At 53.0% G+C, this 21907-nt stretch overlaps 1 protein-coding gene across 5 annotated transcripts in view; it reads right to left on the reverse strand.

Moving 5' to 3' along the window:
* OTOF (otoferlin) overlaps nt 1-21907 on the reverse strand; it is a 118749-nt gene that overhangs the window by 43273 nt on the left and 53569 nt on the right. For 4 of the 5 annotated variants that reach the window (XM_077176419.1, XM_077176418.1, XM_077176416.1 and 1 more), the window contains 13 exons: nt 21482-21536; nt 20044-20175; nt 18703-18765; nt 17794-17878; nt 16571-16730; nt 15128-15314; nt 12595-12781; nt 10770-10993; nt 8740-8848; nt 8093-8276; nt 2889-3009; nt 1593-1693; nt 251-341 (listed from right to left, as the gene is read on the reverse strand). In XM_077176419.1, coding sequence (XP_077032534.1) covers nt 251-341; nt 1593-1693; nt 2889-3009; nt 8093-8276; nt 8740-8848; nt 10770-10993; nt 12595-12781; nt 15128-15314; nt 16571-16730; nt 17794-17878; nt 18703-18765; nt 20044-20175; nt 21482-21536 — 1699 coding nt within the window. Of the gene's footprint in view, nt 1-250; nt 342-1592; nt 1694-2888; nt 3010-7939; nt 7949-8092; nt 8277-8739; nt 8849-10769; nt 10994-12594; nt 12782-15127; nt 15315-16570; nt 16731-17793; nt 17879-18702; nt 18766-20043; nt 20176-21481; nt 21537-21907 lie in introns of those variants that run through there. The other variant, XM_077176420.1, reaches the window with a different exon arrangement.

Consider the following 21907-nt stretch of genomic DNA (forward strand, 5'->3'; position numbering starts at 1 on the left):
ACACGCAGGCACTGGAAACCAACATGTCTATGGACCAAATTCCTGCCCCTTCTCAGGAATCATCCTCCACTCTTCCCAAAACTTCTCTGAACAACCCATACCAGGGCCTGACACTCTCCCAGGGAACAATTCCTAATTCCCAATATCCTTCTGGCAGTGGGAGCCATTCCCTGGCTCCTGTCCCTCCATGCCGTGTCCCCAGTCCCTCCCAGCTCTCTTGGAGCCCCTTTAGGGGTCGGATCCCGCTCACCAGCTCCCTCATGCAGGATTTGAGCCTCTCCCGGTCCAGCCTGGTGCGGGACGAGTGGTGCTGGTCCTTGTCAGCCAAGGTCAGGAAGCGCCTGCAGGAAAAGGGAATTCCCGTGGGAATCCTTCCCAGGGTTCCTTTCCCACCCCACCAGCCTGACCACGTCCCTGGAAAATGCTCAAATTCCCGCCAATCTCCAACAAAATTGTGGATGAGAGGCCGGTTCGCACCTTGGATCAGGAAGGGACAGTCGGTGTCCTTGCAGTCGGTGTCATCAGGTGTCACCAGGTGCCACCCAGAATTCCCAAAATTCACAGAACCACAAGTTTGGAAGAGACCTCCAAGATCATCGAGTCCAACCCAGCCCCAAGACCTTAACCAAACCCTGGTGTCCAGGCTTCTCCTAAACACATCGAGGGATGGTGACTCCACCACCTTCCCAATGAATCCCAAAATTCCCAGAATTCACAGAATCACTGGGTTGGAAGAGACCTTCAAGATCATCGAGTCCCACCCAGCCCCAACAGCTCAACTCAAGCCTGGCAGCCAGTGCCACATCCAGGGTTCTCCTGAACACATCAAGGGATGGTGACTCCACCACTTCCCAGGTCCCCGGGAATTCCCAAAATTCACAGAATTCACAGAACTCACAGAATTCACAATGTTGGAAGAGACCTCCAAGACCATCGAGTCCAACCCATCCCCAACACCTCAGCCAGACCATGGCACCCAGTGCCACAGCCAGGGTTCTCCTAAACACACCCAGGGATGATGACTGCACCACCTCCCCGGTCTCTGGGAATTCCCAGAATTCACAAAATTCCCGGAATTCCCAAAATTCCCAGAATGACCAGGTTGGAAGAGACCTCCAAGACCATCGAGTCCAACCCATGCCCTAATTCCTCAACTCAGCCCTGGCCCCCAGTGCCACATCCAGGCCTTGTTAAACACACCCAGCCATGGGGACTCCACCACCTCCCTGGGCAGAACATTCCAGAACTTTCTCACCCTTTCTGTACAGAACTTTTTCCTGATATCCAGCCTAAATTGCCCTTGGTGCAGCTCGAGGCTGTGTGCTCTGGTTGTGCCAGTGCTGCTGGAGAAAGAGCCCAGCCCCAGCTGAGCACAGGCACCTTTCAGGCCACCAGCCTGTGGGGGCCGCAGGACTGAGGTGTCCCCCCCTGCTTTGGGGTGTTTGGGGTGCAAGATGGAAGCACCCAAAGATCCGGCACGGTGCCAGTGTTGTGGAACGTTGTCCCACCATCCCCAGGACAGGGCACAGTGAGGTGACATTCCCCTGGGAGCAGGGACCTGGACAGGGCCGCCCTTCCCACGTGTCACTCACAGGCAGCCGCTGCTGAGCTCCTCCAGGACCCCTCGGAGCCGGCGCTCCGGGTGCGGCTTCTCCGTCTTGATCATCTCCTGCACGTCGTTGAGGCCCTCCTCCTGCGGCACCAACGGGGACAGCGTGAGGGACGGGGCGCTGGGAACGGCCTGGGATCACCTGGGGATCACCTGGGTGGGCTGGGAACCGCCTGGGATCACTTGGGATCACCTGGGTGGGCTGGGAACCGCCTGGGATCACCTGGGTGGGCTGGGAACCGCCTGGGATCACTTGGGGATCACCTGGGTGGGCTGGGAATCACCTGGGATCACCTGGGGATCACCTGGGTGCACTGGGGAATCACCTGGGATCACCTGGGCTGGAAATCACCTGGGATCACCTAGGATCATCTGGGCTGGGCTGGGCTGGGAATCACCAGGGGAACACCTGGGATCACCTAGTCTGGGAACTACCTGGGATCACCTGGGATCACCTGGGTGGGCTGGCATCACCTGGGATCACCTGGAATGAGCATCACCTGGGCATCACATGGGATCACCTGGGAATCATCAGATCTAGGCTGGAAATCACCTGGGATCATCTGGGCTGGGCTGGGAACACCTGGGTGGGCTGGGAATCACCTGGGATCACCTGGGATCTTCTGCGTGGGCTGGGAATCACCTGGGGATCATCTGGGGTCGCCTAGGTGGGCTGGGATCATCTGGGATTATCTGGGCTTGGAACAACCTGGGAATCACCTGGGATCACCAGGGTGGGCTGGGAACCACCTGGGATCACCTGGGCTGGGAATCACCTGGGGATCACCTGGGACCATCTGGGCTGGGAGCCGCCTGGCCTCCCCACCCTCACAGGGAAGAATTCCATCCCAATATCCCTCCCAAATCTCCCCTTTCCCAATTTTTTCCCATTCCCCTTTCTCCTGTCCCTCCAGGTTTGTCCCCACTCCTTCTCCAGCTCTCCTGGAGCTCCTTTGGGCTCTGGAAGGGGCTCTGAGCTCTCTGTGGAGCTTTCCCTTCTCTGGCCCTGTCACATGAGGGCTTCACCCCTCCAGCCCAGGTGACACAGCCTCCTCACCCCTGTCCCCTTTTGTGGGGACACCTGGATCTGACCCTCTGAATTCTCAAGGAGCTGCTGGAATTTTGGCGATTCCTCGCTGGGAATGTTCCCCTTTTCAGGCACTCTCCATCCCTGCTTTGCTTTTCCCCCAGCTGTGGCTGTTCCTGGTGCCAGCCCCATGTCCCAGCAGTGTCCCCCTGTCCCTCCACCCCTCCCTGTCCACCCCTGTCCACCCCTGACCAGCTTGTCCGCGATCTTGTCCATGATGTTGGCGTTGTAGAGCCGGCGCCGCTGGTCCTGCCACCAGCTCCGGATGTAGATGCAGGGCTTCTTCTCCAGGTAGGGCAGGTGGAAGTAATTCCTGCAAAAAGAGGCAGGAGAGACGCTCTGTGAGGGTGACAATCCTGGCCTGGAGCAGCCCCCATCCCACCCCTCTCCCAGGAGGCAATGCCGTGGTGGGAGGAGGGATATGGGGGATCAAGAGTGGGAAGGAGGCGGCCTCAGCTGCATCCTGGAGAGCAGAGGCTCTGTTTTTCCCGAGGCCATTCCCAAAGCCAGGCCCAGGGTGGATGGGTGCAGTGCCCAGGGAATTGCACCCATCCATCCTGGGAGGAAGGGGAATCCTGCTCCACCTGCCCCATCCATCCTGGGAGTGTCCAAGGCTGGGCTGGACGGGGTTTGGAGCAATCTGGGACGTGGCAGCAGCTCTCTGGCCACAGAGAGCAACAGACGACTCTCCCAGCAATTGTCCTGGGAAAAGTCTGTGAGAAGATCAGAGGAAAGAATGAGAAACAATCCTTATCTTAACCTGCTGCACCTGGTGTTTGTGAACATGTGGAGATTCGTTTACCAAAGGATGGTTTCTTAATTAGCCAATGGTGATGGTGTTTAGATTGAAGGACCAATCAGGTCCAGGTTTGGACTAGGAATCACCTGGGATCACCTGGGTGCATCATCATTGTCTATAAAAGCAATGAGTTTCGTAAAAAAGATTAATGGAATGGAGGCTCTGTTTTTCCCGAGGCCATCCCCAATTCCAGGCCCAGGAGGAATGGGTGCAGTGCCCAGAGGCTGCTCCATCCATCCTGGGAGAGTCCAAGGCTGGGCTGGATGGGGTTTGGAGCAATCTGGGATGTGGCAGCAGCTCTCTGGCCACAGAGAGCAACAGACAACTCTCCCAGGCACGGTTCTGTGAAAAGGCTGCGAGAAGATCAGAGAAAAGAACGAGAAACAATCCTTATCTTAACCTGCTGCACCTGGTGTTTGTGAACACATGGAATATGTTATGGAGATTCGTTTACCAAAGGATGGTTTCTTAATTAGCCAGTGGTGATGGTGTTTAGATTGAATGACCAATCAGGTCCAGGTTTGGACTAGGAATCACCTGGGTGTATCGTAACTGTCTATAAAAACAACAAATTTCTTAATAAAGATTAATGGAACAGAGGCTCCGTTTTTCCCGAGGCCATTCCCAATTCCAGGCCCAGGGTGGATGGGTGCCGTGCCCAGGGAATTGCACCCATCCATCCTGGGAGGAAGGGGAATCCTGCTCCACCTGCCCCATCCATCCTGGGAGTGTCCAAGGCTGGGTTGGATGGGGTTGGAGCAATCTGGGATGTGGCAGCAGCTCTCTGGCCACAGAGAGCAAGAGATGACTTTCCCAGGCATTGTTCTGGGAAAAGTCTGTGAGAAGATCAGAGAAAAGAATGAGAAACAATCCTTATCTTAACCTGCTGCACCTGGTGTTTGTGAACACATGGAATATGTTATGGAGATTCGTTTACCAAAGGATGGTTTCTTAATGAGCCAATGGTGATGGTGTTTAGATTGAAGGACCAACCAGGTCCAGGTTTGGACTAGGAATCACCTGGGATCACCTGGGTGCATCATCATTGTCTATAAAAGAAACGGGTTTTCTAATAAAGATTAATGGAACGGAGGCTCCATTTTTCCCGAGGCCCTTCCCAATTCCAGGCCCAGGGTGGATGGGTGCAGTGCCCAGGGAATTGCACCCATCCATCCTGGGAGGAAGGGGAATCCTGCTCCACCTGCCCCATCCATCCTGGGAGAGTCCAAAGCTGGTTGGATGGGGTTTGGAGCAATCTGGGATGTGGCAGCAGTTCTCTGGCCACAGAGAGCAAGAGACAACTCTCCCAGGCATTGTTCTGGGAAAAGTCTGTGAGAAGATCAGAGAAAAGAACGAGAAACAATCCTTATCTTAACCTGCTGCACCTGGTGTTTGTGAACACGTGGAATGTGTTATGGAGATTTGTTTACCAAAGGATGGTTTCTTAATTAGGCAATGGCAATGGTGTTTTAATTAAAGGACCAATCAAGTCCAGCTGTATCACAGCTGTCCATAAAAGCAGTGAGTTTCTTAATAAAGATTAATCTGCAGTCATGGAGTCTATGCTAATTATTACCCAGCCGGGTAATACTGGGACAGTGGGATGTGTCAGGAACTGGGATGATCTTTACGATCCCTTCCCACCCAAACCATCCTGGGATTCTGGAACCTCCCAGTTGCTCCAAGCCCTGCCCAACCCGTCCTTGGAACAGCCAAAGGAAGGGTAATCCACACTTTGGGAACACTGGCTGTGAGCCAGGATCCAGCACCTGGAAAGGGGAATCGCATTGCACCTGGAAAGGGGAATCCTGCTGTGCTGCACCTGGAAAGGGGAATCCTGCTGTGCTGCACCTGGGAAAGAGGAATCCAGTTCTGCTGCTCCTGGAAGGGGGAATCCCATTGCACCTGGAAAAGGGAACCCTGCTCTGCTGCACCTGGAAGGGGGAATCCTGCTCGGTGCACCTGGAAAGGGGAATCCTGCTGCACCTGGATAGGGGAATCCTCCTGGTGCTCCTGGAAAGGGGAATCCTGGTGCACCTGGAAAGGGAGTCCTGCTCTGCTGCTCCTGGGAAAGGGGAATCCTGCTGTGCTGTACCTGGGAAAGGGGAATCCTGCTGCTCCTGGAAGGGGGAATCCTGCCCTGCTGCACCTGGAAAGGGGAATCCTGCCCTGCTGCACCTGGAAAGGGGAGTCCTGGTGCACCTGGAAAAGGAATCCTGCTCCTCCTGGAAAGGGAATCCTGGTGCTCCTGGAAAGGGGAATCCTCCTGGTGCTCCTGGAAAGGGAATCCTGGTGCTCCTGGAAAGGGGAATCCTGGTGCTCCTGGAAAGGGAGTCCTGCCCTGCTGCACCTGGAAAGGGGAATCCTGTTCTGCTGCACCTGGAAAGGGGAATCGTGCTCTGCTGTACCTGGGAGAGGGGAATCCTGCTGCTTCTGGAAGGGGGAATCCTGCCCTGCTGCACCTGGAAAAGGAATCCTGCTCCTCCTGGAAGGGGAACCCTGCTGCACCTGGAAAAGGAATCCTGCTGCACCTGGAAAGGGAGTCCTGCTCTGCTGCTCCTGGAAAGGGGAACCCTGCCCTGCTGCACCTGGAAAGGGGAATCCTGCTGGAAAGGGGAACACTGCTGCACCTGGAAAGGGGAATCCTGGTGCACCTGGAAAGGGGAACCGGCCCTGCTGCACCTGGATAGGGAATCCTGCTCTGCTGTACCTGGAAAGGGGAATCCTGCTCCTCCTGGAAAGGGAACCCTGCTGCACCTGGATAGGGGAATCCTCCTGGTGCTCCTGGAAAGGGAATCCTGGTGCTCCTGGAAAGGGGAATCCTGGTGCACCTGGAAAGGGAGTCCTGCCCTGCTGCACCTGGAAAGGGGAATCCTGTTCTGCTGCATCTGGAAAGGGGAATCCTGCGGTGCTGTACCTGGGAGAGGGGAATCCTGCTGCTCCTGGAAGGGGGAATCCTGCCCTGCTGCACCTGGAAAAGGAATCCTGCTCCTCCTGGAAGGGGAACCCTGCTGCACCTGGAAAGGGAATCCTGGTGCACCTGGAAAGGGAGCCCTGCTCTGCTGCTCCTGGAAAGGGGAACCCTGCTGCACCTGGAAAAGGAATCCTGCTGCACCTGGAAAGGGGAACCGGCCCTGCTCCTCCTGGAAAGGGGACTCCTGCTGTGCTGCTCCTGGAAAGGGAACCCTGCTCTGCTGCACCTGGAAAGGGGAGCCCTGCTGCCCCTGGGATCACCAGGAGTCAAATCCAGCTCCAGCTCTTCCCGGGAGTTCCCACCAGGAGATGTCAGCAGAGCCCCATCGCTGAATTTCCCAGCTCCCAGAGGATGGAGATGTTTTGGATAAACAGGGTGAGAGAGGCCCCAGAATATCGGAACTCCTTATCTCCCCTTGGGATTCAGCTGGAGAAGGAGGTGAGGAACAGAGGAGGGAATTCCAAGGGAATTTATCTGTGCTGGATATTGATAAAAGCAAGGGAAGGAATTCCAGTGGATTTATCTGTGTTGGATATTGATGGAAACAAAGGAGGGAATTCCAGGGGGATTTGTCTGTGCTGGATATTCATGGAAACAAGGGAGGGAACCCCAGGGAGACTTTTCTGTGATAGATATTCAGGGAAACATGAAAGGGACGGAATTCCAGGGGATTTAACTGTGCTGGACATTGATTGAAACAGGGAGGGAATTCCAGGGGGATTTTTCAGTGCTGGATGTTTATGGAAACAGGGAGGGAATTCCAGGGGGATTTATCTGTGCTGGATATTGATTAAAGCGAAGGAGGGAATTTCAGGGGGATTTTTCCATGCTGGATATTCAGGGAAACAAGAGAAGGAATTCCAGGGAGATCTGTGCTGGATTTTGATGGAAACAAGGGAAGGAATTCCAGGGAAACACCTATCTTCACTGGATATTTTTTTTCCAATTGATTAAATCAGACAGTGAATTCAATTAGCACCAATCTGCTGCTAAAAGTTGATTAAAATCCACTTTAAGTGAATCTCATGATCTTAAATCCAATTATGTTTCTTGCTGTGCAAATCCAGACCTCCCTGGGCACATCTCACCGGGCAGAGGATTTGAGCCTTTTTATCCCAATTTCCTGCATTTGTAGGATGCATTTGCAGATTGTTTCCAGCAGTTTTTCCATTTGGGATCTCAACACTGCTGAGGCCACCACTGACCCATGTCCCTGAACCAGGACAGTCCCAAGGTGCCACACAAGGTGGACACACTGACCCATCTGTGCCCAGGGGGACACACTGACCACACAAATCCACAGGGACACACTGACCAGTGCCAAGGTGGACACACTGACCACATAAATCCAGGTGGACACACTGACTTGTGGATGCCCAGGTGGACAAACTGACCTGTCCATGCTCAGGTGGACACACTGACCAATGCCCAGGTGGACACACTGACCAATGCCCAGGTGGACACACTGACCTGTCCGTGACCAGGTGGACACACTGACCAATGCCCAGGTGGACACACTGACCTGTCCGTGCCCAGGTGGACACACTGACCAGAGCCCAGGTGGACACACTGACCAAGTGCCCAGGTGGACACACTGACCAATGCCCAGGTGGACACACTGACCTGTCCGTGACCAGCGGCTTCATGGGCTGGGATGAAGAAACGGAAACCAGCTCCCCATCCTCGCCAACTTCATCATCACTGGAATTCTGGAGCAGCTCTGACTCCTCCTCGTCCCCATCCCCTCCCTCTTTCTTCCTCCTCAGGAGGGGTTTGCTGGAGCCATCCACCTGGTTGCCATAGTTACCTCAAAAAGGAAAACAAACAAAAAAATATGGAATCGATTCCCAGGGTTATAACTCCCAGCTCTGGGATTGCATTCGGGCTGGCAAAAGTTTTCTCTGCTGGAATCACAGAGAATGTTGGAGATTGACTTCCTGGAGTCACATCCAGGCGCTGGAAATTAGGGAGAGGTGTCCGTGCCCTGCTCCTGCCCCCTCTCGATCCCCTGGGAATTCCCTGGCATCTGCAGAGCATGAAACCAGGATGGGAGAGAGGGATCAGCCTCACTGGGCAGAGCCCAGCAGGCACAAAATGGGATCCCACATCCCTCATGCCCCTGGAGGAGCCATTCCCTGCTCCCTAAACCTGCTCTAGCAGGGGCTGGAATGGGAAATCAGGAATAAACCCCACCCCAAAGTTTGGGTTCTGATTTCCACCACCATCACAACTCCCCAAAAACCAACCAACCAACCAACCAACCAACCAACCTATGGTGACCTCGAAGTTAATGGGTTTGTCCCCAATCTTCCTGTCGATCATGGTGGCCTCCAGGAAGGCTCCGAAGAGGAAGAATTCCTCCATCTTCCCGCTGCAGTTCTGCAGGAGAAAAGAGATCCCAGGGCTGAGGGCCGGGGCCGGAGGGAGAGACAGGTCCATCCCTTGGGATGCCATTTCCAAAGGCACCGGGAGGGTTTTGCCTCCCATCTCTTGGCTTGTTGTAAAGAGTGCTTAATTAAAGATTTAATTTTAATATTTCTAATTAAAGATAACTTTGAGCTGTGTTGGGATCCATCGCCCCTTGCCCCAGGAGGGGCTCTCAGGGATATTCAGGAATACAAGCCTGGGTTCGCTAAACTGATCAAACCACCCGAATCCAGGTGCCTGGGTGCCCCTGTGGAATTGGAATGGTTCTGTTTCCAGGTGGTTTCATTGCCTGTGGCTGGGAAATAAAGGAGGTTGGTTTCTTGGTTTCTGATTGAAACCTTGTTTTCCAATTGAAACCCATCAGAATAAGAGTGGGATAATTGGAATTAGGGGATGAGTCACTGTCCATGAGTAATTCCCACTTGGAGAAACATCTCTGCGTTGAGGAGATGATGGAAACTGGAATGGTTTGGATGGGAAGGGACCTTAAAGATCATCCAGTTCAATAGGCTGGGACACCTTCCTCTATGCCAGGGTGCTCCAAGCCCTGTCCACCCTGGCCTGGGACACTTCCAGGGATGGATCAGCCATAGCTCCTCTGGGAAAGCTGTGCCAGTGACAAACGACGTCCCAATGCTCCTAAGGGAGGTGAGCACTGGTCTCATAAATGATCCTAAAACCTGGAATGATCCTAAAACCTGGAATGATCCTAAAACCTGGAATCCTGCAAGGTTTGCTTCCGTTGCTCTGTGAGATCCAGAACAGCTGGGACAACACTTGAAATCACAAAATTCACAGAATTCACAGAATTCACAGAATCACTGGGTTGGAAGAGACCTTCAAGATTATTGAGTTCAACCCAGCCCCAACAGCTCAACTCAACTCTGGCACCCAGTGCCACACCCAGGCTTCTCCTAAACACATCCAGGGATGGTGACTGCACCACCTCCCCAATCCCCGGGGAATTCAGGAACTCTGGGATTCTGGAAATCCCAAAATTCCCAGAATTCACAGAATGCCCAGGTTGGAAGAGACCTTAAAGATCATTGAGTCCAACCCACCCCAAACACCTCAACTCAACCCTGGCACCCAGTGCCACAGCCAGGCTTTGTTAAACACACCCAGGCATGGGGACTGCACCACCTCCCCAGTTCCCAGGAATTCCCCAAATTCCCCAAATTCCCAAAATTCCCAGAATTCCCAGAATGACCAGGTTGGAAGAGACCTCCAAGACCATCGAGTCCAACCCATCCCCAACAGCTCAACTCAGCCCTGGCCCCCAGTGCCACATCCAGGCTTTGTTAAACACACCCAGGCATGGGGACTCCACCACCTCCCCGGGCAGAACATTCCAGAACTTTATCACCCTTTCTGTACAGAACTTTTTCCTGATATCCAGCCTAAATTGCCCTTGGTGCAGCTCGAGGCTGTGTGCTCTGGTTGTGCCAGTGCTGCTGGAGAAAGAGCCCAGCCCCAGCTGAGCACAGGCACCTTTCAGGGGGTGTGGGGGGCGATGGGGGCACCCCTGAGTCTCCTTCTCTCCATGGCACCCTCAGCTCCCTCAGGGCTTCCTCACAGGGTTTGTGCTCCCAGCCCCTCTCCAGCCTCGTTTCCCCCTCTGGAAACATTCAAGGATCTCAGGGATCTCTTGGGAACGTCCTTCCCAACCTGAGGGCCCAGAGCTGGACCCAGCACTCGAGGTGTGCCCTCAGCAGTGCTGAGCACAGGGGCACAGTGACCTCCCTGCTCCTGCTGGCCACACCATTCCTGATCCAGGAAAATCCTCGATTTATGAGACCAAAGGTAACAATCCCATATTCCCAAGACCCCAAACTGCCCCCTGGATGCTGTGGGGTCACAGGGGGGAACTTACATCAGCCACCGCCGTGGCCTGCTCCACCTGCACCTCAGTGGAGCTGTTGATCTCAGGGTTGGTGGTGTCCAGGATCTCCACGGCCAGGCCCAGCAGGAGCCGGGCGCGGAAGGAGACGCCCTCGCCCAGGCCCTCGTTGAGCTCCTGGTGCTCGTCCATGAGGGTGTAGTTCCGCGTGGAGCCGTACATGTTCACCCAGGCGGGGCCGAAGGTGGGCAGGAAACCTGCGGGGGTGGAAGGGGCAGGTGGGAAGGGGATGGAGAGGGAAAAGGGAGCGTCTTGGTGCCCGTGGGTGGCGTCACTTTCCTGGTCGCTCTGTGGTGACACAGACGTGTTCTTGTGTGTCCATGGAAGCGTGGCTGCCGCCATCCATGGGGACAGTTTTCAGGGAATCCCAGGATGATTTGGGTTGGGAAAGAGCTCCCAGACCCTCGAGTGCAGCCTGTGCCTGATCCCCACCTTGTCCCCAGCCCAGGGCACTGAATGCCACATCCAGGAATTCCTTGGACGCCTCCAGGGATGGGCACCCCAAACCTCCCTGGGCAGCCCCTGCCAAGGCCTGAGCCCCCTTTCCATGGGGAAATTCCTCCTGGTGTCCAACCAGAGTGAGTGGAAGGATTTAAGTCTTTCACCTCAATCTCCTGCCAAGTGCATTTGCAGGAGATTTTTCTGGCAGTTTTTCCACCCGATCCCAGCACTGCCAAGGCCTCCACTAACCCATGTCCCCCAAATGGAGGTTGCTGCATCCAAATGGCTTTTAAATCCCTCCAGGGATGGAAACTCCACCCGTTTCAGGGATCAACAGCCATTTCCAGGAAGGAATTTTCCAGATATCCACCCTGAGCCTGCCCTGGCCCAGCCTGAGGCCATTTCTCCTTGTCCTGTCCCTGTTCCCTGGGAGCAGAGCCCGACCCCACCGTGTCTTTGTAAGTTGCCCTTCAAAATGTCAGCCGTGATATTTTCTGAAAAATATTTTTGCTGGGATTTTTCTCCTGAGAAGCTGAGAGGCCTCAAGAACAAAATGTAAACAATTATTATCTGCTGCTGTGGAATGCAACAGGTGGATCTGTGATTGGCCTCATGTGGTTGTTTCTAATTAATGGCCAATCACAGCACAGCTGGCTCAGACTCTCAGTCAGACACAAGCTTTTGTAATTCATTCTATTCCTTCTTTTCTTAGCTGGCCTTCTGATTAAATCTTTTCTTCTATTCTTTGAGTATAGTTTTAACGTAGTTTTAATATAATATATATGATAAAATAATAAATCAAGCCTTCTGAAATACGGAGTCAGATCCTCGTCTCTTCCCTCATCCTGGGACCCCTGTGAGCACCACCACACCCCCTGCCTGTCCCCTCCTGACAGGGACTTGTGCAGAGCCACAGGGTCCCCCCTGAGCCTCCTGACGTTTTTTGTGGGGAAATTTGCAGGCAAAGCAGTGGTGGGAACTGGGCAGGTCTTTGGCAATTTCCCATTTTGAGGTTTGAGGAAGGAGGAATGTGCCAGGTGACACCACGCCCCATTAGTCCCTTTCCAGTCCCACGGCTGGTTTCCCATCTTTGCCCACAAACGCTCATCCATCCACGGAAATTTTTGGAAGAGCAAATTGTTCTGGGGTGTCTTTGCTTCCAGGCATTGGCTGAAGGTTTGTGACGAATCCTGGTTTTCAGGGCGTTGGCCCAGGAACCTCTCACATTTCAGGACATCAAGGTCCCTCCTGATGAGCACCCAGGAATTCCAGGGGCGTGAACGAACCTGGACAACTTCGGGAGCTCTGCCAAAGGAATGCCCCTGCAGCTTTTATGCCGCCCCCACCTCAACGTTACCTTTGTCCCCCTCGTTGGAGACCTTCCTCAGGTCGATGAAGTGGGTCCCGATGGCCACGTCGTTGACCTTGTCCGAGTCCCGGATCTGGATCTTGATCCGCTTGCACAGCGGGGGAAACATCTCCGTGAAGATGATTTGCTCGTTCCAGAGGGGCTCGTAGCTGCTCTTCTGTATGGACGTCTTTCCCTGGGAACCCGGAGGAGACGGATATCAGACAAGGATTGAGTAAGAGATGAGAGATGTGGGACTCCAGGCGCAGTCAAAATGCAGTTTATTGTACCCAGGGTGTTACAGCAGGCCAGGGTCGTGGGATGTTGGAGCCCTGGATGCTGAGAACTTTAAACTTTCTGTGCTGACAGACTCTGACCCCCAGGAGAGCACTGCATTTGATCTGGGGCTGTGGAGAAGGCTTCCAAAACTGATTATTAGCACTGGGATTACGGGTGTGGAGTTGGTCAGAAGTCTGATATCACAGGGTGAAAAAACTTAGATTTGGGGTTTTAATATGTGGTGATACATGGGAGTCAAGATGGAGAATTTTGGGCCTGGGTTAGATGTCTTTTTTACACCTTCTTCTTCATGGATCTGGGTGGTTTTCTGTAATTGGGTGAAAAATGTCCTGATACACTGATGGAGAATTTTGGGTGTGGGTTAGAGCCAATATGAAGAATTTTGGGCATGGGTTAGATGTCTTTTTTACACCTTCTTCTTCACGGATCTGGGTGGTTTTCTCTAATTGGGTGAAATTAGAGAAATTGTGGGTTTTGGGTGATCATAATTGGGTCAGAAGCATAAATAATACAGATGTCAAATGCTTATTGGGTAACTGGGACTTAAACAGCCTTGAATAAACACCATTTTAGCTCATTTTTGAGGGAGAGCTCACATCTGGTGAGTTTGTAATAGATAAGGATAATAAACTTCAGAGTGAGACCTCAAAAACAGCATCTCCCGAGTTTTATTCGCCCTGACCTTGGAGCAAGAAAGAACCTGGATTTCCAATATGGGTGACAGGGCCATGCCTACAGCTGTCAGTTCCAGCTGCAGGCAAGCCTGAAGACCTTTTAGTTTTGGTTACATTGCATTATATATTTTAAATTAAATAAATTTTATTTATTTTAATTATATATTAAATCTTAATATATAATCAGCCAATCAATGCCTTTGCTATTACCTATAACCTATCACAACTAATCGCATTACCATATCATGGTCAATACTATCCAACCACACGATTTGGAATGTTACAGCTTAAGCTTAAAGTTGTTTTTCTTTCAGTGGAAAATTCTTAGATCTTTTTTACGCTTGCCACATCAGCATGCCTTGTTTGCCTGTGGAATCTTTCTGCTTGGTAAAAACATCTTTTCATTTGCAGTCAGCTTATCCTTTGCTCTAAGTCATAAAATCTCTTTCCAACTCGACACAACCTTTGCTTTCTTAGTTGTCCAGCAAGACTGGCTCAGCAATCCTCAGTTTACACATCTATTATTATTCTTCTATATCAAAACTTGCTTCCATCTCTATTTCGTTCTCAGGTTCTACATTCAGAGACCTTTCTGCCGAGCATACGTATCTGTGAAAGTTTCTTGTCAAACTTTCATCTTTCCCAGCAGGTTGGATCTCCCAAACCATCCCTGACCACCTGAGCTGCTCCCTTCCACCGGCTCCGCCCTCTCCTGACCAATGAATTCTCCTCCTCAACTGGAAAGGCCTCAAACTCATCCCAGAGAGTGAAAATAAAGTGACACCATGCCCATCTCAATGCGCCAGGTGACATCACGCCCCTCTTGATGTGCCAGGTGACACCACGCCCATCTTGACCAAGGTGACACCATGCCCATTTCAATGTGCCAGGTGACACCACGCCCATCTTGATGTGCCAGGTGACACCACACCCATCTCAATGTGCCAGGTGACATCACGCCCATCTTGATGTGCCAGGTGACACCATACCCATTTCAATGTGCCAGGTGACACCATACCCATCTTGACCAAGGTGACACCACGCCCATCTCGATGTGCCAGATGACATCACACCCATCTTGACATGCCTGGTGACACCACGCCCCTCTTGATGTGCCAGGTGACACCATGCCCATTTCAATGTGCCAGGTGACACCACACCCATCTTGATGTGCCAAGTGACACCACGCCCATTTCGACGTTCCAGGTGACACCACACCCATCTTGATGTGCCAAGTGACACCACGCCCATCTCGATGTATCAGATGACACCACGCCCATCTCAATGCACCAGGTGTCACCACGCCCATCTCGACATGCCAGATGACACCACACCCATCTTGACCAAGGTGTCACCACGCCCATCTCGATGTGCCAGATGACACCACACCCATCTTGATGTGCCAGGTGACACCATGCCCATCTCAACCAGGTGACACCACACCCATCTCAGCATGCCAGGTGACACCACACCCATCTCGATGCACCAGGTGTCACCACGCCCATCCTGACCCACAAGGACCACCGCGACCATCTATGGCCACCTGCTGGTGTCACCTCCCTGCTCACCTTCTGCCCTGCGAAGGCCACCTGCACGTAGGGGTCCACCAGGTCCTTGTTCTCGCCGATGAGCGCCTTCTTGACGTTGGCCATGATGCTGGTGTTCATGCGCGGCAGCCCCTCGGCGCGGTAGATCTTGACGTAGAACCGAGCCCACTGCCGCTCCGGGGGGACCCCGTCGGGGAGCAGGAGGTTCCTGGAATGTCAGGGTGGAGTTGGGAACAGCTGCTGGGGTGGGGTGGGGTGGTCAGTGAATCCCATCCCAGTTGGATGGGACGACCTCCATCCAACCACAAACGACCAGAGAGGAGCTGCTCCATTTTCCGAGCACCTGATTCCTTCCACTTCCACTCCATTCCGTGGAAATGGAATGAATGGGATTTTGAAAGAGTTGCTCTCTCCTTATCAAGGGGACCTTGGAGGATTATTTTGAGGATGAAATTAACTCCATCTGTTTGGGTTTTTTTTTTGGCTTTCCTCCTCTGCAGGAATAAACGGGAATGCTGTGAACAAAATGTTTCTAGGGAAATTCTAGGAATTGCTGGAGCCGTCCATGATTGGTGGAAGGTGTCCCTGCCCATGGCAGGAGGGTTGGAACAAGGTGATCTTGAAGATCCCTTCCAAAACAAACCTTTCCAGGATTTTGGGAATAAGTAGGAGAACATCACCACTGCAGCATGGGATGAAGCCCAAAGTTCTGGAGGTGGTTCCTCAAAGCCCAGCAAGTCAGGAGAGCTGTGCTGCTGGTTTCTGGCTGTTAATGGGCTGGACTCAATCCCAGAGGCCTTTCCCAACCTAAACCATCCCATGATTCCACATGGGGAGAACCTCAGAGGCAGATTTGAAATGGAGATATTAATTTAAAATATTCATTCAGGTTTGAAATGGAGATAAAACTGGAAAAGTTTTGGGGCAGGAATCAAGCCTGAAAGCTCCTGATTTTTGTTCCATGGAAAAGCTTTGGGGCTGGAATCAAGCCTTAAAGCTCCTGATTTTTGTTCCACGACCCTTGAGATGTTCTGAACAGTCCAAGATCCCTGTCCACACACACAGCATCTCATGTCTGGATGAGATTTCCACATGGAAATCTCATCCAGACTTCCCTGCTTTGCCTTGGGGTGTGAAATCCCATCCCATTATCCCATCATCCCATCTTCCCGCCCAGGGCCCATCAGGAGCATCAGGGGGCATCAGGCTGGGTGACACCAGCCTGGTGTTGCTGTTGAGTTCCACCACCAGCAGATGGTCTGACCCTACAGGAAGGAAAACTCTGTGCTGGACATCACCTGGAATTGCACCAGAAAACCCAGAAAACCACCAGATTGGTCCCTGTCCCTTTCACAGCTCAAGGTTTGCCGCCAGGTTTGGATCCTGTGATCCCACCCAAGGGAAAGAAAGGTGGAAAGGATTCCCGGGGAAGCCGGGAAGAAGCGGATCCCAGCAGATCCCTACCCTTCGATGTCGTCCTCCTCCGTCTCGTTGGCCTTGTGCGGGGTCTTGATGTTGTCCCCTTTGCCCACCACGGCGATGTCACACTTGAGGTAGCCCTTGAGGCCGGCTGTGAGGTCCTCGGGGTCGGACAGGATGGCCCATTTGTGGTAGAACTGGTGCTCTGCAACCCGGGGGACAAGAGAGACCTTCCAGACACAGCCAATGCCACCAGGACACCAGGCATTCCATGGGGTGGGACCTGCCCTATGTGCAAGGAATCCCAAAAAACCCCTGGAAAATCCACTGGGAAGGGGTGTCTGGCGTTGGAGATGGAGAAACAATGGGATAAGCTGGAGGGGGCTGGAGTCTCAAGTCCCCACCCTGGAGGGGTTTAAAGCCGTGTGGATGTGGCCCTTGGGGACGTGGGGCAGGGGTGGTGGCCCTGGTGGCGCTGGGGAGGGCTGGACCCAACGGTCAGCAGCTCTGATCAGCCTCTCCCTCTTTTCCAGGCTTGGGTGAAAGGCGGGGCGGGGTCCAGCCCTGGACATTCCTGCCTGGAATGTTCATGCCCTGCCTGGGAATGTCACCTGGGGCTCCCTCCTGGGCAGGGCAGGGATGGACACCAGCACAGCCAGGAGGGATCTCAGGGACACCTGGGACAGCTGGAGAAGGGAAGGATCCAGGGAGAGCTCAGAATCCCTTCCAGGGCCTCAAGGGACTCCAGGAGAGCTGGGATTGGGGCAAGGGCTGGAGGGGCAGGAGCCAGGGAATGGCTTCCAGTGGGAAAGGGGAGCTTGGGATGGTGGGATCCTGGGAAGGGATTCCTGGCTGGGCTGGGATTCCCAGAGAATCCCTGGATCCCTGGCAGTGCCCAAGGCCAGGCTGGACACTGGGGCTTGGAGCCACCTGGGACAATGGGAGGTGCCCATGGTAGGGGTGGAATTAAATTATCTTTAAAGTCCCATCACATCCAAACCATCCTGTGATTCCACGATTCCAGGATGGGATACAGACCCTTCTCCAGAGGTGCCAAGTGCTCTTCCCTGACCTACAAGTGACTCCAGGTGACTCTTTTATATCTTGGATATTTACACTTAATCATTTCCAATCAATTTCCAATCATTTAATGCTCGGAAAGCATTTTCCCAGGAATCCAGCCCCTGCCTGACTCTTTTGCCGAGAATTTTTCCTCCTCTGGGCAGGTGCAGGTGCCGGGGAATTGTTAACAAACGACATTCACGTACCAGGCTGGGTATAAACGGTCCCAACATCCATCTTGAAGGACCCCACCAATGTCCCGCTCCTCAGGAGGTTTTTGGAGTGGATCACCTGGAAATCAAGAGGGGAAAAACGCTCAGGAATTCCCCCAGGACCTGGGAGCCCCAGAGCCGTTCCAGAGGTCTCCAGGATGGGATGGGAAAGGAGCTGAGGAGTTTTCCCTTGGTCTGGGGAGGATTCAAGGACACCAAAAAGCCCAGTGGGGTTGGGAGGTCCTGATTAATGGAACTGCCAGGAAGTTTGTATTTGGAATGAACAAAAAAATGCAAAGAAATTAATCTTTGGAGCAAGATCCCTTTTCCAGCCACTACAGCAGGAAACACTGGGATATTTAATTGAGGGAAGAGCCTTTAAAATGCTCAGAATTTGAGGAAAATTGGGAGAAATTGCGCAGCCAGTCTGTGCACCGGGATGGATATGAGTGATCCTAATTATTGTGCCCTAATTGGACAGGGAATCTGGAAGTCTTGTCCATCCCCTTTCTGGTTTTGGGCAGGCTGAAATCTGTTTTGCTCTCAGCATTCCCAATCCTGGATTTCCACAACAGCTCTGATGCCCCAGGAATTTCCCTGGCAGGCTCTGGAAGGTCTTTCTTCTCCACAAGAATGAATAAATAAATAAATTCCAAGGTTTGGTTCTAACAAATAAATTCCAAGGTTTGGATCTCTGGAATGCCAGAGATCAACCCATGAAGGGACACAGGGGATGCAGGAGCTGTGTGGAGCCAGGAACGAAGGTCGGAGCAGAAAAACGGACTGGGAGAGAATTCCTGTTGGGAATCTCACATCAAGGACCTTAACTCCATCCCAGAAGTGGGTGGTTTGCTTCCAAAGCCCCCCAGAAAGGACAAGGACAAGGATGTCGGGGCCACTTACGGAGAGCTTGATGATCTTGTCGAACATGACGTCGGGGGGGACGTGGAAATCGAAGACGAAATACTGGAAGGGAAAGAGGAATGGTGAGGGGTGGGATCCGTCAGGATTGAGAACCCCCCGGAGAAGCTGTGGCTGCCCAGGGGTGCCCACGGCCCAGCAGGGATGGATCCACGTGATCCCAACACTGACCGTGGCACCACACGGATCACCAATGGGGGATGTGGGGAGACAACGGAAGCGGAGATTTCTTGGAAAACCTGGGGATCATTGGTCACAAAATTCCAGAGGGCAAGGGCTTTGTTTCTCCTGTGTGGTTTGAGGTTTCTCCTTATTCCGGCAGCAATTTAACCCAAAAAAACCCATGGATAAAAAAAGAAATCACAGGACCAAGGGCGGAGTAGCCCAGAAGGATTGAGAACCCCCCAAAGAAGCTGTGTCTGTCTGTGGGGTGCCCATGGTCCAGCAGGGATGGATCCGTGTGATCCCAACACGGAGCGTGGGACCACATGGATCACCAATAGGGGATGTGGGGAGCCAATGGAAGCACAGATTTCTTGGAAATTCTGGGAATCATTGGTCACAAAATTCCAGAGGGCACAGGATTCGTTTCTGCTGTGTGGTTTGAGGTTTCACCTTATTCCGGCAGGAATTTAGGGTTAAAAAAAACCATGGATAAAAGAGAAATCACCGGATCAAGGGCAGAGCAGCCCAGAGGGATTGAGAACCTCCCGGATGCCTGGGGGAGCTCCTGCAGACCATGGCCCAGCAGGGATGGATCCGTGTGATCCCAACACTGAGCGTGGCACCACATGGATCACCGATGGGAATGTGGGGAGCCAATAGAAGAGGAGATTTCTTGGAAAACCTGGGAATCCTTGATCACAATATTCCAGACGGCAAGGGCTTTGTTTCTCCTGTGTGGTTTGAGATTTCTCCTTATTCCAGCAGCAATTTAACCCAAAAAACCCTTGTGGATAAAAAAAGGATCGAGGGCAGAGCAGCCCAGAGGGATTGAAAACCCCCGGAGGCCTGGGGGAGCTCCTGCAGCCCATGGCCCAGCAGGGATGGATCCGTGTGATCCCAACACTGACCATGGGACCACATGGATCACCAATGGGGGATATGGGGAGCCAATAGAAGCGGAGATTTCTCAGAAAACCTGGGAATCCTTGATCACAAAATTCCAGAGGGCAAGAGCTTTGTTTCTCCTGTGTGGTTTGAGGTTTCTCCTTATTCCAGCAGCAATTTAACCCCAAAAAAACCCCTTGGATAAAAAAGGAATCACAGGATCAAGGGTGGAGTAACCCGGAGGGGTTGGAGCAGCCCCAGCGCCAGACCCACCTCGTTGTAGTAAGGACAATTGGTGGATTCCTTCATGGATGTGTATTTCTTCTCCTCCCCCACCTCCACGCACACCACGGGGTCCATGTTGAGCCCCACCAGCTGCCGGGCCTCGATGATGGTGATGCTGACCTGGGGAGAGGAATTCCCAAATTTCCACATCCCGGGAGCAGCTCCAGGCTGCCTTCACCCACTCCCCTCACCTCTGACCGAGGGGAGTTCCCAGTGCAATGGGATCTGCTGGTCCCACTGGGACATGGATGAGGAGGGGCTGGCAAGGGTGTGGGATGCAGGAGATCCCAGGAATCCCGGTTGTTCCAGCCCCATGGTGCGGGTGCTCCACCCAACGTGGAAAATCCAATGGATTTAACCCGAACTCTGGGATGAGACTGACCAATCCCGTTGGCTTCACTTCTGCTGGAAAATCCAATGGGATTTAACCCAAGCTGTGGGATCAGATCCCATTGGTTCACTTCTGCTGGAAAAACCCATTTTCTGCTGGAAAATCCAATGGATTTAACCCAAGCTGTGGGATCAGAGAGGCCAATCCCACTGGCTTCACTTCTGCTGGAAAATCCACTGGGATTTAACCTGAGCTGTGGGATCAGAGACTGATCCCATTGGCTTCACTTCCGCTGAAAATTCCAATGGATTTAACCCAAGCTATGGGATCAGATTGACTAATCCCATTGGCTTCACTTCTGCTGGAAAATCCAGTGGATTTAACCCAAGCTGTGGGATCAGACAAACCGATCCCATTGGTTCACTTCTGCTGGAAAAACCCATTTTCTGCTGGAAAATCCAATGGATTCAACCCAAGCTGTGGGATCAGAGAGACCAATCCCACTGGCTTCACTTCTGCTGGAAAATCCGATGGGATTTAACCTGAGTTGTGGGATCAGAGACTGATCCCATTGGCTTCACTTCTTCTGGAAAATCCAATGGATTTAAACCAAGCTATGGGATCAGATTGACTGATCCCATTGCCTTCACTTCTGCTGAAAATTCCAATGGATTTATCCCGAGCTATGGGATCAGAGAGACCAATCCCATTGGCTTCACTTCTGCTGGAAAACACAACGGGATCATGGAGCGGTTGGAATTGGGAGGGACCTTAAAGCTCCATGAATTCCACTCCCTGCCAGGGGCAGGGACACATTCTGCTACGCCAGGTTGCTCCAAGGAGGAACACCACAGAGACAACCTCAAAAAGACCTTGATTTGGGCTTAATTTGGGCCCTCTGTGTTTCACGTGCTGGACAACAAACCCAGTCCATTATTTAATCCCGAGTTTAAGGCTCCACCAGTGAAATTCCAGCTCTTGGGATGTCCCAGTTCCAAGCCCAGTGAGCGGAGACCCACCAGGAACTCGGTCCCTGCAAATGGTGTCCTCAAGCGCAGGCTGTGACCCCGAGGGCAGCACCCAGGTGTCACCTACCTGGTAATCCATGGGCCTCCCGGCACTCGGCTCCATCCTGATGTCGGGCTTGGACCTTGGGAGAGGCAGAAGAAACCCTTGGTCGGACCATGGGTGGAATTCATGGAATCACGGAATGGTTTGGGTCGGGAAGGCACCTCGAAGATCATCCAGGGCCTGACACCACCAATCCAGGTTCTCCCAGCCCCATCCAACCTGGCCTGGGACACTTCCAGAGATGGGGCAGCCGCAGCTTCTCTGGGAAGTCCATCCCAGCCCCTCTCAGGGAACAATTCCTAATTCCCAGTATCCCATCCATCCCTGCCCTCTGGCAGTGGGAAGCCATTCCCTGTGTCCTGTCCCTCCATCCCTTGTGCCAGGTCCCTCTCAATACAAGAGCAGGGTCACCCTCAATGCTCCTTCAGCCCCAGGAGCTGGTAGGATCCA

The sequence above is a fragment of the Agelaius phoeniceus genome, chromosome 3, assembly GCF_051311805.1.
Source record: "Agelaius phoeniceus isolate bAgePho1 chromosome 3, bAgePho1.hap1, whole genome shotgun sequence".
Lineage (NCBI taxonomy): Eukaryota > Metazoa > Chordata > Aves > Passeriformes > Icteridae > Agelaius > Agelaius phoeniceus.